This window comes from Ammospiza nelsoni, chromosome 14 (assembly GCF_027579445.1).
Source record: "Ammospiza nelsoni isolate bAmmNel1 chromosome 14, bAmmNel1.pri, whole genome shotgun sequence".
NCBI classification, from domain to species: domain Eukaryota; kingdom Metazoa; phylum Chordata; class Aves; order Passeriformes; family Passerellidae; genus Ammospiza; species Ammospiza nelsoni.
Window position 1 is genome coordinate 17,429,770 of NC_080646.1, and position 21,710 is coordinate 17,451,479.

Genomic DNA, 21,710 nt, shown 5'->3' on the forward strand with positions numbered 1-21,710 from the left:
CCTTTAATCAGCAGAGCTGAGGTTCCAGGTGTGCCTATTCCTTGGCCAGCCTGTGCAGCTCCTTCTCCACGTCCTCCACGAAGGCAGGGAAGTGCTGGTCCATGAGGCACAGGCGGATGAAGGTTCCCAGCTCGCGGGCGCTCCAGGCCGGCTGCCGCAGCACCGGGGGCATCTCCGGCCGCTGCCGCAGCACCCACTGCCAATGGAAGGTGGGAAAGGGCCCAGAGTGGGACACAGGGACACAGCCACAGCCCAGCCCTCCTGCTGCTGCAGGAACAGGGAGCTGCCTGGGTTTGGTGCTCTTGGAGTGCCACCAGACAGCTGGGATCTCTGTGTGTGAGCTTTTCTCTGACGCTCAGGTGTGATTCCAGTGTATCTTTCACACTGCAAGTGTTTCAGTTGGAAATGGACCCTGGAAATGCCAATTCCTGGGTACTGTGGTTCTTGCTGGGTATCCATTCTGTAATCACTGTACACTCTGTATCAGCTGTACCTGCTGCCTCATGGATGTGTAGGGATAACCAAGCGTGCACTTGCAAGCTTTTCATTTAGCCACATGTTTTTTAGAAGTATGGAGCTTTTATGTTAAAACTTCCTTTTCATCCCTGTTTAATCCCCTCTCCCAGCTTTTTCCCATGGTGGTGGGACAACTCTGGGCATCGTGGCACTGGGGTTGGAATGAGGTGACCTCTGAAGTCCCTTCCAGTCCATCCCACTCTGGGATTCTGTGCTCAGCCAGTGACTACGAAAGAAGGGTAAGGAACATACAGAGAAGGAACTGCACAAAACCAGAAAAGAGCAGAGTTTGCTGCTCACCTGCTTCTGCACTGGCCTGAATTCCAGTAAATAAGCAATAGTTGACTTCCAGGTATTTACCCAGGACTGCTCAGTGAAGCTGTCCATGGAATATGGGGATGCTTTGCTGTGGGTTGGGGTTGAGAAGGGTCCAGGGGAACCTCAGAGCCCCTGTCAGTGCCTAAAGGGGCTCCCAGAGAGATGGAGAGGGACTGGGGACAAAGGAGAATGGGTTCCCACTGCCAGAGCAGGGTTAGATGGGATATTCTGTGATTCCTTGATTGATATTTGCAGGCTTCAGCTCTGATCTGCAGAGTCAAACCAGTGCCAGAGCCATTCATTTGGATATTGCCTCTGGGTATTTCTTTGCTCTCAGTGTGTCATTTGTTCCTATTCAGATGGGGTGATTACACCACCCAACACCTTGTTTTGCTGCTGATTCCCTGGCTCTGGATCATTACACAGACTCAATGTTTTGCTGGTGTAGATGATGGCATCTCAATGCTCAGGGAAGGCATTTCCCAGATGGAATCTGAGACAGCTCATTCTCAGGCTCAGTTACATACTCTAAACAGAGGATGTTTGTTTTTTACCTGTGCAAGCTGTGCTACAGATCTTCTTTCTCCAAGGCTTGTGCAGGAGTCTGGGAGAGGCTCATCTGGCTAGAAAATACCAAATGCAAATAAAGGCTTGTTACCAAGCAGAGTGTGGGTATGTGCAGGGGGGGAAGCAGTTCCATTTTTAGCACTGACGGGAAGGGAATGTGCTCAGCTACCTTCTGCAGTAAAATGACATCTTTTTATGGAACCTGCATGCACATCTGCTCCAGTCTTTAAAAATGAAAGACATGACAGTTTAACTACAGGCCTGTTAGCTCATGGCTAAACTGAAGTCACAAACAACTTGCTAAGAGTAACTTCAAAGAACGTTTTGGATGGATGCTCACAAGAACACACTGCTTCTTTTCCATGGATCCAATACTCAAGAGAGCAGAGATTTTGGAATAATCACCCTGGAAAATGCTGTTTGTCTTTGCCTTTTTCCTGTTATCTCAGGACTTGGAGAGGGGAAACATTCTGTTCCTCCTGAGATGGCTTTTAGATGTGCCAGGTTAGGTTAAATTGTGAATAAGCAGTTGTAGCAGCTACTGCCACTGCAAAGCAGGAGCACACAGAAAAGAGCCAGGAGCCAGGGTTACTTGGTGCCTCTGACCATTTTTTGCCCTGTCCAATTTCCCAACTCCCATTTGATGCAGCCAGTCTCAGAGCTGTGAGAAGCTCCTCACATGCAGCTCTGGCAGGCAGAAGTGAGTGCTTGTGGGTGTGTGTGCTCACTTACTGCGTGCTCGGTGTCCATGGCCTGGCTGTCCTGGCTGGGGCTCTGCTCCTCAGCCCCCTGCACGGGCAGGAACTGCCTGAGCTTGTGGACACAGCTGCTGCAGTGCTCCTGCACCTCCTCCCTGCAGCTGCCTCCGAACTGCACGCGGAACATGCGGCACTCGCTCTGCTCGGAACACAGGGAGAGCAAATCAGCCCGGAGCCCCCTCCAGCTGCTCAGAGTAAATCCATGCTTGCTGGAGTTGGGAAGAAGGCAATGGCTTTGTGGATAACTGTGCCAATTTAAAAACAAATTGCTGTATTTTCAGTTTTTCCCAGCAGCTTAACCAGAAGACTGTGATTGCTGATTTGAAAATCAGGTAAAAATATGCAAGAAAAGGGTGAGTGATGCAAGGCCACCTGTCACTAATTCTAGGTTTAGCCAAGTGGGCAAGCCTGGCCAGGACTCAGCTTTTATACATAGCAAGAAAATGAAGTTTTATTGTTGCTGCAGGTAGTGTCCTGTAAGGTGTGCCAGCTCTGCACAGTTATTTGTGACAAAAAATGACACAAGAGTAAGCAGAAGTTAACTCTGGATCTGGACTAGAAATTCTGGGAATGCAGGTTCCAGTGAGGATTTATGTTTCTGGTCTGCCTGCTCCTGTGTGGAGCTAAACCAACACATTCACTTTGGCTCTCACCTAAATGTTCCTTGAACAGAAACTGGCATGTTGAAAGGAGTGCAGGAAATTCAATGCATTACTTCAAAGAGTAAAATGATACTAAAAATTATTGAAAACTGCCAGATAGCTCTGACCCTCCCAGAGTAGGTTGTTGGGCTGTACCATAATTGGTATTTTTAATAAGTGCCCCAGGTTCAGCAAAGTGCCCTGAAATGGGGATGGAGTCTCTGCTGTGTGATAAGCTTGGCCTAAGCACCTGGAGCTGACGTAAGGGAGGTGCATATTCAGTGTTTAGAGAGTGAATTAATAGAACTTTCTGTTTGACCTTGAAATTTCAGTTTTAAAAAACCTGAAGTACTAGAAAAGCAGTAAATTCTCCTTGGCCCAGCCTGGCTTATTTAGGTCTCCATCTTCCTGAGGTTCCAGTGTCAGCCCCATTTTCAATGCCCATTTTAATCCCACCCTGCTGGAACACGAGGACACCTCTCACTTTAAAGCTCCTGTCTCACAGATGAGGCAGCTCTTGCTGACAGCCCCTGTGTTTACATGCCTGCTGCTTGAAGATGTTTGAATCCCATAAAAAGATTTTTAGGGCAGGGTAAGCACAAAAGCCTGGCTCAGTGCTTCCTAAAGGGGAAAATGTCAAACTAATGTGAAGTGTGGCACTCATTGCCAGTGCCCAGCTGGATTTGCCCTCATTAATTAAGGAACTGGGGCAGCCTCCCAGAGCCAGGCAATGCCAGCCAGGTGAGTTCTGATTTCACAACAGGAACTTGGCTGGAGTTTCCTCAGGACACTTTCAAAGAGCACTTGCTTGTTTAGATCCCCAAATTAATTTTGGGGCTGGACTATTTGGACTCCCTTGGGTTTCTCACAAGGACTGGTAAATACTTTAGTTTGCGCTTCATAAACAACAGTAGACTTTGAAAATTAAACATTGTTCCTTAGTGGAAAGAGAGCTGTGATATGTCAAGGTTTATAGCATAAACTGAGGACTGGGCAGTCACACCTGAACCACACAGAAGCTGAAGTATTAAAGACCCCTGATGTCGTGGAATCATTACATTTGTACCTCTTCCATGCTGGGCTGGGGGGGATGAGCTCAAGGAAAACAATATGAAGGGAAATTATTTCTTGCAAAATTATTAAGAAGATTAATCTTGTGCTGGCTAAGAGCCACAGTGCCCTACTGAAGCCATATTTGAAGTGATGAGCAAGTTGCACTGTAAATGCAATATTAATGACTTACAAAAAACAAGGAGTACAAGATAAACCAGAAATTTATCATAAAGATGAGCACAGAAGCTGCATCCACTGCTAGGATATGAAGTAGAGAAGCTGTGTGGTAAAACCACTGCAGTTGAAGTTGTGTGGATTTATGGTAAGTAAACACTGCGATGCACCAAATTAATTTCAGGCTGTTAAAATTCTTCCTTTCCTGAGGTGCCCCTCAGCACTTTGCTGAAACCTGGCTCTGAGTGTGATGTTGGTTTTGTCTTGTTGAGGAGCAGCAGAATCCCCTGATGCTGCACTGGGGGACTGGCTCTGGTAACTGGGAAGGAACGGCCTGCAGGTTCATCAGAACTAATTCCTGCCCCAGCTGCCTTCAGGTTTGCCAGGTTTTTAACAAGCTGATAGAAAGCAGAGTGCAGAGGTGTTTTGGTTTCAGGCATAAACCATGAATTTAAAACATGAAGGTACTTACAGAGTATCAGCGTTCATCTAAGAATAAAAAACCCTGAGATTTTTACATAAATTGGTAAGAAAAAAGTGCTGTTTGATTACTTAAAGGCAAACCAACCACTTTCCATCAGGAGAGCTGAGTGGCTGACCAGAAACCCATGTCCATTTTGTTTCCTTGAGTACCAAACGCCTTAACCACCACCTGCTGCTGGGCCAGGGGCCACAAAATGCCTCAGTTACTGCTTGGTTAGAGAGTTTGTTTGCTGAAGTGCAGTCTGACTCAGAAAAATCTTGGAAAAGATTTGCTTCATCTTTTTGTTAGCTATGGCAGATAGAGTGGGAAATAAAACCAGTCTGGCTGTTTTAGCAGCTAACTCTGAGAGAGCAGTCTAAAAACTGAGTATTAGCAGTTAGTTATAAAAGATATCAATATTTAATCTATTCTTGTTTAGTATCTAGAGTCAAAAATATATTCTAATTTACATAGGTAATTAACACCTTCTAGTTAATTTAGCTAAAAGGGAGAGATTTCCTCCATCTCTGTAACATGTTAGGGATGTTGGAAGCAGCTCAGCTCACCTTGGCCTGTGCCTGGAGCAGCAGGCACTCTGCTCTCCTCACTATCTTCAGCCACTTGTGGGAATCGATCAGGGAAAAGCCTTCCTGAAATAAAGCACAAAACAGCAGCACTCAGGAGCACATGTTTTAGTTGTGTGATGTAATTAAAGCCCTAATGAGGATCAGTCACTGCAGTTATGTAGTTTTGGAGCTGTCAAACAGCTGCACTGTGAAAGTTTTACCACTCCAGGGATTAAATCCAGTAACAACACTGTGGAAGTATGTTGTGATTTCCATCTCTCTGTACATTTACATTTGTGCATGCTGTGGAAGGCCCCGAAAGGCAGAATAAAGCAGCTGCGAGTGGCGCTGTGAGCGCTGAAGTTGCCCGGGAGGGCAGCAGAGGGCAGGCGAAGCCGGGGAATGGCGCAGCCCCGCTGGATCCCAGCCCCGCGGAGGCCCCGGCTCCAGGTGGCACTCAGGGAATCCAGCAGCAGCTTCCTTAATTGGATAAAGATGTTTTTATACTCCACTTGCATCACTGTCAGTCTCTTCAGACTCGACAGGCTGCTCAGCTCCTGTAAAAACACCTCAAGAAAGTGAAAAACAAGTGCAAAGCAACGGTCTGTGTCTCCCAAGGCACTCTGAGCCTGTACTGAGCAAAGTCCAGGGGAAAACCCAAACAAATAATCAGTGTTAGGGCTGCAGGAAATTAGGCACCCATTTTATCCAAACTCACAATACTTTCAGTGACCAAGGGCTTGAGCCCAGGTTGCTTTCAAGGGGTCCTAAGGGCCAAACCCCACAAGTCACATTCTGAAGGGCCAGTGGTGTTTGGCACAGTCACTATCCATGTTAGGTGGGTCCAGGCTGCAAAACCATCTGCCATTCTATTGTGGAACAGGAATCACCTCAGGGACTGCTGCCTTCCTGTGCTGCCACTGGCTCTACAGTCTCATGCAGCACTGCATGCAGATTTCTAGCTGCACTTCCCAGAGGAATCTCTCAAAAACTGTGAAGAGTTGAAGCAAAGGCAGACTGGATGGCAGACAGCTGCTGTGACAGACTCCAGAATGTCAGGCAGCAGGCAATGCCATTCCCAAATGAGCTGGGCTCGGAGGGAGAGAGGAACTGCCCTGAGGGCTGCAAAAGCAGGTGCTGACAGCAGGTACGAGGGCCAGTCCCTTGTGGTGCCTCTGCACTGAACACACTCACAGTGCCCTAAGGCAGGAAAGGCCTGAAGGTCAGAGCAACAGGGAGAGATCACCTGGTGAGCAATGGGGAGAGGCTGAACCAAGCCCCAAATGCTGTCAGTGAAGCAATTCCAAACCATTCCCTCCCTAGGCCACTTTAACTTGTGGCCACTTGTGCTTCTGTTCATTCCAAGTAGTTTCTGTTTTGGAGACACATCAACTGTTTATTTAAATATAGCTATTCCCATATTCAGTCTGGTTTTACAGTGTTTTCCCTTTCACTGGTGATGAAGGTTGAACAAATGTTGTCTCCTTAAAATAAAAACTGTTTTCAAATAAATTATAGAAGGTACTCACTGTTTAATTTTCCTACTAACTATTTTATTGATGTTTCCCACGTTCTTTTATGTGTCCTGAGGTAAAACAAGTGGGAAAAAGCAGCATTTGGAATTTTTATTTATGTACTCCTGATTACCCAACTCCAACCCCTAAATTTGATTTAGATTAAATATAAATTTAACCATTTTCTTTTTAAAATCATTGTCCCTGTGTTCCCAGAATCACAGCCTGGTATGGGTTGAGAGGCACCTCAAAGCTCATCCAGTGCCACCCCCTTCCACTGTGCCAGGGTGCTCCAGGCAGTGCGTGTGGAGTCAGGTGAGTGAATCAGAGCCACAAAAGGGAACAACACAAGGAATGTGTCCCTTGCCTGCTCGAAGGCAGGAAGATCTGTGCCGGGGCAGGGCCTGGGAGCTGCAAGGCAGGAATTTGGGATTACACGGGTGATGCACTGACCCTGGACACGCTCTGGGTGGACGATGGCACAGAGAAAAGCAGCGTTCGTTCTGCACTGGTGCTGCCACCAGGCTGCAGAGCAGGGAACCAGAGCCGGTGCTGTTCCCTTGAGGCAGCCAGGCAGGGCGAAGCCAGAGGGCAGTGTGAAATTAATCAGAATATCCCCAAAACGCAGCCTGGAACGGGGCAGGGACACGAGGGCCCAAATGTAAAGACAGAAACAGCAGCACTTCATTGAGTTTGGTCATCAATGTTCAGTCAGGCACATACCCCTGTAGTTCTCCATGACTGAATTGTAACAAAAGTGGGGCAAAGGAAAATTCTTCCCTTCATCTGTGACCAAAATCTAAGTTTCTCAGAGGGAGGACTGAGTGGAATTAAGCTGAAGGGGAAAACAAAGCAAGATGTTTCTTCCAAATGTTTTGGAAGATGTGACCACAGCTGCCACGAGGCAGGAGCCAGAAATGCTGATCCAGCCCCACAGCCATGGATCCTGCACTGCCTGGGAAATACTTTTGTTCTGACTTCACATTTCAGCATTCAGAAACCTGCTGTGTAATGAGGGCTGTGAGCTGTGCTGGAAGGTATTGTGTGTGATTTATGAATATTTTTTATTGCAGCATTTAGAAACCCTGTGGTGCTAAACAACACAGGGATAGATTATCTAAGTTTTGTTAGACTGCAAGCCTATCTGAACAGAAAATGACTCTGTAGCTAAGAAATGTTATTTGTGCAGCAGTTCAGCCTTGCATCACTTCTCTGGTTACACTCGTGCACGAGCCAGATGTTTCCAAACAAACTCTCTGTAAACAATAGCTCAGGAGGAAAAGCATTTCTTGCTCACAAACATGATCTAGTCTGCCCTTAAATCACAACCAGTGTTAAAAAAGACAAACTAAACCCCAGAAGGATGAGGTCAGCTCTAAAACTGACTTACTTAGTTTTGGTTTTAACTCTTTTACTAGTCTGTAGGGATTTTTGAGGGTTTTTTGCCTTCTTTTTTCTCTGGGAATTTTTTCTAGTTTTTAGTTGTTGGTTATCTCTGTTTCTTTAGGGAGGTCTCAACACTGATATGTGTTCTTCACACAGGATTGCTACTTCATGGGGTTTTTGGTTTGTTTTTTTGGTAAAAGTTGGGATTAAATTGTAAAATGGTATTTTTGTTTACATTGATATGCTTATTGGTTTTTATTTATGTTATAGTATTTTGTTTTAATAAGATATAAAATGGTTATGTATTCTTAATAATTTTTCCTAGAATAAGCATTTTTCTATTTAAAAATTAAAAATTCTTCATTAATGACTGTAGAATCAAGTGGTGAAAATTAAACTTCCAACATAATTTCACTCCAGTCTTCATTAATGAACACCTGGAAGTAGAAATTGTAACACATCTGGAAGTAGAAATTTTTGTATCTATTTCCAATATCTAAGTAATGCCAAATATATCAGGCTTGATACATCAGTCATTTTACATTTTTTTCCTAGAATAAGCTGTTTTCTATTTAAAAATTAGAAAGTTTTCTATTTAAAAATTCTTCATTAATGACTGTAGAATAAAGTTGAGAAAATTAAACTTCCAACATTATTTCACTCCAGTCTTCATTACTACGCACCTGGAAGTAGAAATTTTTGTATCTATTTCCAATATCTAAGTAAGGCCAAATACATCAGGCTTGATTTCTGCAGCATGAGCTGTCTTGAAAATTGAGTCAAGATCAGAAGAGCCAACATGAACCAAAAAAACCCCCAAAAACTCCCCAAACAAGATGACCTGTAGAGTGAGGGAAGCACAGAGTTGTCCCTGCAAACATTTCCAACCCTACCAATGAAGGCAGAGAGGTAGGAGTAAGGAATAAAAGGATGTTAAGCTTTGCATGATCCTTTTTGGAGCCCAGATCTCCTAGACCCTCCCATCTTGTTCTTGAGCCTGACTGTGGCAGAGAACACACAGGGCTGAAATCATTAAGCAGAGTGCTCTGTGTGCACTATGGAGGGGGTTAATAGCTACTTTGTAAGCAAAGCTAAGTTAATAGAAGAAATAATAATTAATGATTTTAAAGTGTATTTATAGCAAAGAAAAAACCCAAACTGTTAGCATAAAAATAGATTTTAAAAAATGACAATTTTATAAGTTAAATTACATATATAAATAAATGTATATACATATTTTATAAAATTTTATAAAAACTTTAGTTATATTATGCTCATTGCTTTGGACTAATACATTATTGTAATATAATTAATAACTTAAGATCACACTTTATTAAACATATATAAGCTAAAACACATAAAAACCCCTTTTTTCTTCTTAAACTCTAATCATGTGTATATATATATATATACACACATATACACACACACACATATATACATATACACACACATATATACATATATACACACAAACACATATATATACATATATACACATATACATATACACACACACATATATATACATATACATACACACGTATATATATACACACACATATATACATACACACACATATATATACACATATACACATACACACATATATACACATATACATATATACACAAGCATATATATACATATATACACACATATATATACATTTATACACACACACATATATATACATATATACACATATACATATATACACACACACATATATATACACATATACACATACACACATATATACACATATACATAAGCATATATATACATATATACACACATATATATACATTTATACACACACACATATATATACATATATACACACATATATATACACATTTATACACATACACATATATATACATATATACACATATACATATATACACACACACATATATATACACATACACACATATATACACATATACATATATACACAAGCATATATATACATATATACACACACATATATATACATTTATACACACACACATATATACATATACACACACACATATATATACATATATACACATATACATATACACACACACATATATATACATATATACACATATACATATACACACACACACATATATATACATATACATATATACACATATACATATATACACACACATATATATACATCCACACACACATATATATATATATACATATACACATACACACACATATATATACACATATACATATATATATATATATACACATATACATATATACACACACACATGCACACACACACACACATATATACATATATATATCTCTATCTCCAAGCTGACAATAACAGTGCACACAGGCAGGGAGGCTGCAGAGGGAGGGAATGCAGCACACACAGAGCCACCCCTGAGGGGACAAGGCAGAGAATGGCTCTGGCCAAAGTGCAGACACTGCCTGCAGGACAGGGCTCTGCATGGGGACAGCCCTGACCTCAGCACACACCCTGATAGCTCAGTGACCCCTGAGTTGTTCTGGGGATCTTTTCCCAGTGACACAGAGAGGGGAAGTGGATGCTCAGGGATGAGCTGGCTGAAGCTCTTCAGAGTGTCCCAGTAATGAATTCTTTCATTCTCAGTATAAAATTTGTACTTCCCAGACTGATAGCACACATTAAACTCTAGGGTGAATATGCTTCATTAACAGACATCACTAATCTCAAAAAATAAACATTCTAAGAGCTTAGGTGTCGCAGACATCTTTTTATGAAAATCCTTTCCTTAGGATTTTTCCTTCTGAGAAGTTGAGAGGCCTCAGGGACAAAAGGTAAACATTGATTATCTGCTGCTGTGGAATGCAACAGGTGCATCTGTGATTGGTCTCATGTGGTTGTTTGGAATTAATGGCCAATCACAGCCAGCTGGCTTGGACTCTGTCTGAGACACAAACCTTTGTTATCATTCTTTTCTATTCTATTCTTAGCTAGCCTTCTGAGGAAACTTTTTCTTCTATTCTTTTAGCATAGTTTTAATGTAATATATATCATAAAATAATAAATCAGCCTTCTGAAACGTGGAGTCAAATCCTCATCTCTTCCCTCATCCTAGGACCCCTGTGAACGTCACACTTAGGTTTATGAGAACTGGGGCGAGAGAAAAGGAAAGAGCAGGAGCCCCTGACATGGAATAGAAATGTGGTGCAGAAGGATACTCTCAGCTTGTCCAAAACAATCACATCAACAGCACACGTTGAAATAAACAACCTGAAATTGAGCTTGTTGAAGTGCAATTGTGGTACTGAATAATCCAACAAAACTTTAATAAAAGAACAACCTTCTGTGGCTCTACCACAGAGCAGCATTAACAGCCTGCTCACTGCCCAGCTCCCTGTCAGGAGCCCTCATTTATTGCACAGGGAGCAGCCCTGCCCAGGGCACTGCTGTGAATCTCATCTGCAAAATTTGGTGCCTGAGTTTCAGGCCCTGCAAAGAGAGCATCAGGAACATGAGGATGCCTGCTGAATGCCTGCCTAATTAATGAGTGAGAATCTACTGCACCCTAAGCTTATTGGAAGTCATGAGGGGAGCAGGAGGGCACTGAGGACATCCAGTCTACACTTCAAAAGATCAGGTCACAAATCAATTATTCTGGATTAATTTTATCCTATTAAGTAAGTCCTCCTCACAATTTCAATTTGTTTCATTTGTAGGATATTATGAATTCTAGCAACAGAAATAATTGCACTGAATAAAACACCAAAATATAATTTCCATAATGTGTTGATAGAGAGGGGAAAGGAAATAAGAGTTGTGGTAAATGGAACATGATGTATCTTGAGCATGGCCAGAAATTACCAGAGATGCTGTGGAGATATTCCTGTAAAATTCCATTGACTACAGTAGACAAGAATGAGGTTTTTCTACCATCAAATATGCAGTCTTGTTAGACAACACTGCAGCAAAAACAGCTCCTCAAAATACATTCTGCAATTTAATTCAAAATGAAGAATTTGGTTTAAAAAAGAATAATATAAAATAAAACAAATCAAACCACTCTTTAATTTGCATTACACATCAGAGATTTTTATGTTCCATGCTCTGAAGTTCCATTTAGCTCCTCTTCATTCCATTACACAAAGAATAGATGGCATTTCAAAAGGAAAACAGTTGTTTCTGTATTTATTATAAACAACAGTTGTTAGGATATGTATTTTATTGCTATTTTATAAATATTGTTCTTAGAAACAGATCATAAAAGAACCAGTGGGCCCTGAGGAAAAGGTTTCTTAACTTTCCTACTTCAATAAAATTAAAAGGACTTAGAGAACATGTAAGTACACCCATCACAGGCAGAATATTTTGATAGCAGTCAGAAACACTTGAATATTGTTCCTACTATGGATACTGAAAACAGAAATTTTTCTTCACAACTCTCAGCTTTGTGCAAATGTTGTTCATGGTGAAAAACAGAGAAAGAAATCCTTTTATTATTCATCAATAAAAATGTTACAAAAACTGAAGTTCTGCAGATGGGAAGGAAATGTCCCTGTGACCCAGATCTTGTTCCTGTGCACAGGTACAAAGCTGCAATAATTGTTATCCAGCTCCCTCAAACCAGGAGCCTGGAGCACATCAAAGCAGGGATTAGGAGATCAAAAGACAAGGCAGCAACAGTTTGAAGGATGCAGCTCTGAGCACAGCAGAGGGAATTTCAATGTCAGGCAGCACACAGGTGTGGGGGACACCTTGGCAATGCAAGGGACACAGCCCAGGCCAGCCAGAGGAGGTGACAGCACAAGTGACATCGTGCCAGCAGCTGCAGCATGCCACCAAAGCTGCTGCACTCCCTGTGGAGCAGGAGCTGTGCATGATCCCTGTGACAGAGCAGCACAATGGAGCCCCAGCGAGCGGATCTGGAGTGTGACAGGCTCCAGGCACGGGCTCTACTTGGTCGTGCAAAGCCCGCTTAAATGTTGTGACAGCTCTGTGACAGCACTGACAGCTGCACTGGAGGGAGATGGAGCCACTGGGATTAACCAATTCTGATGATTTCTGCAGCAAAATACAGCCTGAGCAGCACTGCAGGGTGGTTTGGTGTTATCTCAGGGAGGAGTTTGCCAAATGCCCCATCCCTGGGAGTGCTCAGGAACAGGCTGGCTGCAGCTCTGGGGACAGTGCAGGTGTCCCTGCCCCTGGCACTGATGAGCTGTAAGGTCCCTCCCAGCCCAAACCCTGCTGGGATCCCATGAACACGAGCACAGGGGGAGTTTGTGGGGTTTCAGCCCCTCAGGTAGGCTCAAGAGGATGAGTTGGGAGGACTGCAGCTGCTCCAGTCTCAGAAACCCACAGTCCCAGTATAAACCAGTCCCCCCAGTTCAGTCCTGCAGGCACAGAACACACCTGTGCCACCAGCCCAAATACTCCTGCTCAAAGCTGCACCCAAAGCAATCCACAGGCTGTCAAACCAACTTGATGTAACTTTTCTTGAACAAATTCTAAATGTCAGTCTGTCAACTTTAAGGTTGCCAAAATTAATGTTTGAAATAAACCAAAACAACTTTTTTTTTTTTTTTTGAACTCTCAGTGCTATTTTTTGGTCACATCTACCAAGCATGTCTGTTCCACCTCTCCTGCACTCTGTGATGGCTCCCACAGTATCTCAGTGTCTCACAGAAGCTGGAACAGTCCTGATACATCCCAAAAATTCCTCATCTGGCATTTCAAGCAAAGCAGCTGCCCGAAAGCTTCAGTGGCCACTAAACACAGGAGCTGCAAGAAAGTGCTTTTCTCAGCCAAGTTTTTAGCAGCTTTTCTGATCCCTCATCCTTCCCCACAGCACACTTTTATCTGCCCTGTTACTTGCCAGATCCAGCCTTTGCCAGCCAAGCCTTTGAAGGGCTGCAGCTCTGGGTTGTGCCTTTTCTGCACTTGGGTTAGTTACCAGAAGTGCTGTTATCTTTTATATGGTTATCTCAAGGACTTCCAGAGGAATGCCAGTTACTGGCCACTGACAGCAACAGGAGCATCCTGCACTGAGCCATTCCAAGCAGAATGGGGTAAGGGATGGCAGCAAGTCTCACTTCCATCCACATTTTCAAAACCTCTTTCCTTTTTCTTATTCAACACAATAAGGAAGTCTCATTTCCATCCACATTTTCAAAATCTCTTTCCTTTTTTTAACACAACTGCTGAAATACTTTCCACAGTCCCTTTTTACCTTGTCCTCACTAAATGAGCTGAGGGCCATCCCCAGTAGCAGCTCTCTGTTAGCTCATGCATTAACTATTCAATGCTCCCAATACACAAGTCAAAAAATTCAAGGGTATCCATGGTTCTGCCCTACACTTAAATTTCTATAAGTTTATGACCCTTTAAGAGACACAGTAAAAACTAATTTATAAGCTTATAAATATTTAAAGCTGCAACACAGTCTCTTATACATGTTGTTAAAAAAGCTTTGCTATCTTTACACTGCAGCATCTTCCAGTGGTTTGTAATACCTTTCTAACACCTTTATCAGCCAGCTCTCCTCGTTATCACCACTGAGTACTGGTGATACAATGAACACACTTAATTCCACCTTCCACAAGGTCTTCTGTGTCAGAGCACCAAACCCACTCCTTCCAGACAGAATGTTCCTTTTGGTGTCACTTTGAAATCTTTAGTTTAGTAGCTGGTTATGCTTAAGCAAGTGCAGGTTACAGGAAAACCAGTTGACACAAGTTTGGATTTTGTCTCCAAGGATCTTATGTTGTATGTTAAATCTCATCATCCAGCATAGAAAATACCAAACCCTTTGATAAACCAGATCATCAAACTAAAATGCTAGCAGGTCATTGGCAAGCAGTCAGCTGGACCATCTAGCAAATTATAATTTTACCTATTTCTAAACAGTGTTTAGAAATTTTCCTGTTTTCTTAGTCAGAAGAATCATAAAAAAAACCCCAAATATCTTTCAACATCAGCAACACTTAGCATTACCTCTTCATCTAGATTTTTAGAACTGCAGAAGAAATGTGGATCATCAGCAGGAAATACTGCATTTAGTGTTATTCTGATAAATGTGAAGGGAAAGCAGCACATGAGAATTACCATGAGCAAAACAAAATTGACAGTTCCTACTCAGTGGGAGAGAAGATGAAGCAGAGAAAAGAAACCAAGTTAATACTGATGGTAACATGAAGGAAAAATGTTCTTTCTACATGACAAACTTACCAGCACTGTTCGCCCTTGGGAAATAAAGAAATGGCCAGACTCCACAATGGTAAGGACAAGAGGACCTGATTCTTCATTTGATTCAAACACCTTTAAAAACACAGACAAAGGAAAATCTGGCTCGGCAAGCACAGAATCTACAGTTCTCATTTCTAGTGCCAAATAAAAGGTCTCAAAAGTTGCTGTTAGAAGCCAGGTGTGCAATTCATATCTCACTAATGCAACTTGCCCTTCACTCCCACAGACAGGAGGCACATTAAATGATTTTTTCACTAATTACACCTCCATATACGGATTTAACTACTTGGGACAACCCTCTGGATTCTTCCACCTTCATCTCTAGATTTTAATATCACAGGTTACTGCTGAATGAAGGAATAAAAAAAAAGTGGGCCACTAACACTCTGATGTGTTGTCATTAATAACTCATGAAATAAAATCTCTCCCGATTGCTTCTTTAGCTCTAGACTCGCAAAAAGACACCTGAAAGACCTCATTTATTCGTGTTTGCCTCAGAGCAGAGTCAGTCACCCCACACCGTCCCAGCGACCTCCCCGCGCCGCCAGCACCTTCCAGGAGGTGATCTGCCCCTCCTCGTCACCGTCCTTCGGGGGGAGGAAGCGAGCGTAGCGCTTCAAGGGCCACACTGTGGCGCTACCGAGGAGGGAGGTGTCACCGGCGGTGCCCGGCGCCGAAATCAGCCCAGGCTGGGAGCCACGACCGCCGCCAGCTGCCGCCATTCCGCGCTGAGGGGCTGAGGGCTCTGAGGAGGCTCAGGGTTCTGAGGGCTCTGAGGGGGGCGGCGGCGGGCAGCGCGCGGGAGCTGGGCGGGAAGCAGCAGCCAATAGGAAGAAGGAGAGGGCGAGCGGCGGGAATTATTGGCCAATCAGCGCGAGGCACGCGAGGGCTCGCGCCGCACCTTCTGTGGCGACCCAGCCTCGTGAGGGGCGGTCGGTTCTTTCTCCTCAGCGTTACCCGCTGGCTCTCTCTTCTTTTTCTTCTTCTTCTCCTTCTTCTCTTTCCTTTTCGTCTTCTTCCTCTCCTCCTCCAAGGGCAGCGTGGCTACAGCCTCTCCCTGCTCGCAAGCAGCCCCCGGCCGTGCCGATGTGGCGGGTCCGGCCGCCGGCGCTGAGGTGGAGAGGCGCGTGGAGGCCGCGGCCGCCATTTTGTGGCGTGAGGGAGCGCGGTCGGCGCTGCGCGGCAAGGAGGAGAACGAGGAGGTGAAGCTCTTGCTGTCTGTCACTGCCCCTGTGACATGCCCGTGGAACCTGGCCATGATGTCAGCGTGCATCCTTCCTCAGGTAGAAAGTGACAAGTCCCTGTAAAAACGCTGTCCTACACTCTCAATTCCCTTTCCATTTCTTCGTGGCATTCGCTTCCTAAAGTTGCCACAGGGCTTTTTGTAGTACCTGAATTGAAGTCTGTTGATAAAGCTGTTTTCAGTGTGTGTGATGGTTTTAGCCAGCCTGAGCAAACAGCTGGATTAATAAATCAAACTTGCACTCTCCTCCCCATTTCAGCTATTAGATGCTTCTACAATGATGTAATGCTACACTTCCCTTGGACAAGGAGTGATGGTGACATGACTGCACTTTGATATTCCGTTTATAGTACATACCTTGGCCCATTAACATTAAAAATGTGCATGAGCTGGTTGAGGTCATTGAGAGGGCCCAGAGGAGGCTGGCACCATTCAGGAGTGCCCCAGATGGGCTGGTGAATGCCCCTCACCATGAGTTCAGCCATCCCAGTTCTGTGCATTGCCCACTGCAGTACAGTACACCTGACCAAGATGAAACTTGGGTAAATAATCAAATTAAGCAGAAAAAAAATAAGTTTATGGCATTTTTTTCCGCTTTTCTTTTCTGGTATGCTTTGCATTGATGTTGTTGTGTTGGCTGATATAAATAAAATTAAATAACTACTGTCTCATCTGAAATAAAACCTTCAGGGATGAGGTTAACCTATTAAACTGTGATGGTTTAATCTGCATGCTTTAATCTAGACGGTTTAATTAGAAAATATTAGATTGACATTTATGTCCTGTGGCCCTTGTGGTTTTCATCTGATGCTGCACCCGAGAGCCAGTTTAGCATCCAAGGAACTATTTCCAAAATAAACAATTTTACAGAGTTTCCAAAGGGGAGGTGTTTATCTAAGCATTTTGCAGATAGGGAAAGGCAGGCAGAAAGGCATTAAATGACTTGACAAGGTCATCCAGAGACATCAGTAATGAAACAGGGAATTCAGCGTGGGCTTCCCAGCTGCCAGTTGCCTTCTCTAATCACTGCTTCCCCACGAGGCTTTCTCAAATTGTGCTTGTCAAACGCTCAGAATTTGCCAGTAGACTTGGGACTTTCTTGGAGTCTATAGAAGCTGAACATTTTTGTCAGAGAAAAATATGATGAGTACATGTAGGTGAAATATTTTCCCCTGTTTCAGCAGGAAACTGTTTGCAGCATTTATTTTGTGTAGAAAACAATTTCTAGTGTCTTATTTTCCAAGACTGATTTTTGGCTTCTGCATGAACAAAACATAAACCTAATACTTTACTAGAGCAAAAATGTCAAAGTGTGAGGGTGAGAGAGGCAGATGGAAATCAAAAGCATCAGATACTTCAGTCTCCTCATAGATTTTTGCTTTATTAGCCTCTGCTAGGACATTTTTGGACATGAATGTGTGATTTTACATATAAATATATAGATATAAAATCGAATGAGCATTGTGTTGAGACCAATACACAAGCCTTTACAGATTCTTAATTCTTTGGGGAACTGCATGATTAGCTCTGGATTCAGAGAGCAGACATAGAAGAAAATGGTTAAAATGTGGTTTGATTTTTTTTTTTTTTTTGTAAGAGGCTGCAGAAGCTGCCAGTTTTTAAAAATTATGGAATAAAATGTAGAAGAAAGAGACAAGTAAAAGCTGTCAGGAGACTGACAGGTTAAAAGGTGTTTTATAAGAGATGAGATGGCAAATCCCATCAGGATGCCAAGGGTTTGTCACTGCTCTGTGCTTCAGGTTTGCCTCAGCCTTCACAGTGGTACAAGTTCATTTTCTCACTGCAGAAGTTTCTGCTCCTGTTAATAAATTAGAGAAAGTGCCAAAAGCAGTGCAGGGACACAGATCCCTCCTTACACCATATGGATGTGATCATGTGCTGATGATTGTTAGATGTACAGCAGTCCATTCTGGTCCTGGGTGTTTTGCTGAACAATCTCCATTATTGATTTTTAATAATAATGGAGGTGATAAGAGCAGCAATAAAATCACAGCACCGTGACTTTACTGTCAAGTGTGAGCACAGATTTGCCACAGGTGCTGGGGATGGACTGGAGGAGCTCACACAGATTGAACCAATAATGTATCAACACCATCGAGGGTGCATGAAATGGATGGAAATGAGCCACAAAAGGTGCTTTTTAGCAATTCTGGACTTTCCCTGTGCTGCTGACCACTTCCCATCTGCTTCTGCCCAGCTCTGTTCAGGGCATCAGTGGGATTCCTCACTGTGACATAAATCAAAGGCTAGTGAAAACATTCTCTTCAGAATATTTGATTTATTGCTTTGATTGCTGTAATAATAAGTGCTGCCTTGTGCTTTAGTTGCTTTGTTGGTAGCTGTGGTGTTTCCCCACATTCCTTGCATTAATTAACGTTTCACACTGTTCCTGCTTCCCTTGGAATGGGTCTGTGGGCAGCAGCCTCCCTGCCCAGGTCTCTCAGTGCTGAGGGAATGTCAGCAGCTCTGATTGCTGCACAGCACTTCTGTGCCCTGCTCTGCCCAGAACACCTCATCCAGTGCTGCCAGCCTGATTCAGCCTGGGGGCAGATGAGCTCTGAGGTTCCTTACTCACAAATTGGGAGGTGTTGTTCTGGGCTGTGCTGCCATGGCCTCTGCTGACCTGGGGCCTGGCAGCTGTTCACTCACTCACCTGTGGGAACTGCAGGCACTGAATTTTACTCATCACTTTTATGCTGTTCCACTTTTTCCTTGATAAAATCTCCCCCTTTGCAATAAGCTTTACATTTTCAAGTGGAAATCTGAGGCCAAATCAATGTGTTTCTGGTGTTGTGTACTGCAAGTGTCAGTGCAAGATAGAAGTAAAGTCTGATGGAATGTGTTGGGCACCCACAAAATCTCAGAATGGTTTGGGTTGGAAGGGTCCTTCAAGCCCATGCAGTGCCACCCCTGCCATGGGCAGGGACACTGCCACTGTCCCAGGGTGCTCCCAGCCCCAGTGTCCAACCTGGCCTTGGGCACTTCAGGGGATCCAGGGGCAGCCACAGCTGCTCTGGAAAAATTTCATTTCTGCTATCCCATCTAACCCTGCCTCTGGCAGCTGGAAACCATTGCCTCCTGTCCTGGCACTACCTGCCTGTACAAAAAGTCCTGCTGTATTTTTAAGCTCCTTCAGGCCCTGCCAGGGGCTCTGAGGTTTCCCTGGAGCCTTCTCCTCTCCAGGTGAGCCCCCCCAGCTCTCCCAGCCTGGCTCCAGAGCAGAGGGGCTCCAGCTGTGTGCCCTCCTCTGGGCTGGCTCCAGCAGCTCCAGTGTGATGTGCTGCACCCCAAGTATTGCAGTTCCACTGCACAGACTCCTTCCTGTGGCCATGTCAGCATTAAGATTGGCTTGAGAATCCTTCAAGCACCCTGAGCTCCCAGCTGAGTGTCTGCCATTATCCTTTCTATTTTCAGAAGTTACTCGGTTGTGTGTCTCCAAAGATTGATCCCATCAGTTCCCATCTTGTTTCTGTTTATCTGAGGGGTGGCATTCCTAACTTGTCAAATATCACATTCCTCAGTGACACCTTCACTGGATGATCTTTAAGATCCCTTCCAGCCCAACCATTCTGTGCTCCTTTGATCTTACTCCCCAAATGACATAATCTGTGAGGGTGTTAGAGCTTCAGAGGGCGGCTGTGGCATTCCCAGAGCAGTGCCTGTGATGGGCACACACACAGGAGCCCTGTGGGTCTGTGCCTTGTGGTTATCATGGGCTGTGCTGGGGTGTTTCAAACAGAGCCAGGAGCTGGGAACAGCTCAGGGGCCAGAGATGCCACAAAAGCTTTATCTGCTGAGGGCTGGGTGGCAGGCAGGGAGCAGCCTGTGCCAGGTGCTGGGGACAGAAAGCAGAGCTGTCCTCTGGCCCTCAGTCAGCAGGGACACACCAAAGCCAGCGTGTCACCCTGACTTCATGGGGTCTGTGACCTCCTCGTGTGATTTGAGACCCTGCTCCATAAAGCCTTGCACTTTTTCCAGGGAAGGTCACATTTGTTCAAAACATCATTTATTTGCATTTCCTTTATTTTCTTGTAAGTTGTCTAACTTTAGCACTTGGGGCACAGATGAAGGAGCTGCTGCCTCACAGATTTTCCATTTCCATAAAAACCCAACCCACAAACACCCTTCACTGTCAGTGCATCCATTTTGCTGAGTGCTTTTCATTTTCCATGACCTTGAAAACATGAGGGCGTTTATTAATTAATTCAGATTTACAGCTGGGTGGAGGGGAGAATTGCAGATGGGAGATAAGCAATTTGTTGTGTGCCCCTTATTTGATGAGGATTACAGGAGAAAGAGTCCAAGCCATTGCCAGGACTCCCCATCACAATCAACTCTGTTTTTCATTTAACCACTGGATGAGGAGTGACCCGAGCAGGGTTAGAGTCTGAACTTAGAGGGATTGTTGTGAACTGAATTCCTGTCAGTCTTGGATATGAAGAGGAGCTGGAATTACCTCTGCCTTTAACTCTTGCACTGATTAACTCTGAACATTTCCTAAAGTAAACCCTTACATACTGCTATACGAACACAGCAGTAAAGGGAGTTCTGATTTGGACAACTCTGTCAAAGTTTGTTTGTTTCATAAAGAAAAATCAAAATTTTTTCCCTTTAGGTTGCGTTATACTGATGTTAGCAGTTCTTGCAGTGAGCTTGTAGAAGAAAATGCATCTTTGATTCTTTCTTTAAGCCTCAGTCCCAGAGCTGATGTTAGGGAGAGTTACGTGTGCATAAAGAGGAAGAAAATGTCTTGAACTTCTGTGCATTCTCAAAGACGGATATTCCCTCCTCACCACCCTAATTCTGAATTCTCTTTCCAGACTACTGGATTATCATGTGTTCAACCAAGGATTTAGTGTAGCAGGTGAAGAGAGGACTCTAAATATGTCTAGCTAGTGTAATACATCTGTGCCTCTTTGTGCCTGAATAGAATAAAATGAAACAGAATATTATGTTTCAGCTTCTGTTCCTAATATACAGCCTTTTAAAGTAGAGAAAAAAATGTCTGATGTTAGTGACATGAGATTTTGTCATGCACCTGAGCAGTTGCTGTGCCTTCCACTAAGAAGTGACACTGAAACTTGCCTTGCCACATTCAGCTGTCCCTCTGTCACCTGCCTTGGAGTCTGTGCCACATGAGAAGGAGCCTTTAGTCCCCTGAACCCCACACTGGTTAGGAAGCAAGCAGCAGAATGCTAATAAATTTAATTTACTTGCTTAATCTCCCCTGTGTTTTGTATTAATATGAATAGCATTACAGGAGCAGG

General features: G+C 43.8%; 1 protein-coding gene across 1 annotated transcript; it reads right to left on the minus strand.

Annotated features, from left to right (window-relative positions):
* Positions 1–34: 34 nt before the first annotated feature.
* Positions 35–15,901, minus strand: REC114 (REC114 meiotic recombination protein). Its single transcript, XM_059481804.1, has 6 exons — positions 15,731–15,901; positions 15,162–15,251; positions 5,057–5,140; positions 2,134–2,298; positions 1,389–1,457; positions 35–196 (listed from the first exon to the last, which is right to left on the minus strand). Exons 1-6 carry the CDS (start codon positions 15,899–15,901, stop codon positions 35–37), a joined length of 741 nt encoding a protein of 246 aa, XP_059337787.1.
* Positions 15,902–21,710: the final 5,809 nt, after the last annotated feature.

Coding starts and splice junctions, on each gene's coding strand:
- REC114 (XM_059481804.1), bottom strand. CDS start 15,901: ATGGCGGCAGCTGGCGGCGGTCGTGGCTCCCAGCCTGGGCTGATTTCG. Junction 15,252..15,730: donor GGCAGATCACCTCCTGGAAG/GTGCTGGCGGCG, acceptor GTGTTTTTAAAG/GTGTTTGAATCAAATGAAGA. Junction 5,141..15,161: donor CCCAAGGGCGAACAGTGCTG/GTAAGTTTGTCA, acceptor GCTTTATTTCAG/GAAGGCTTTTCCCTGATCGA.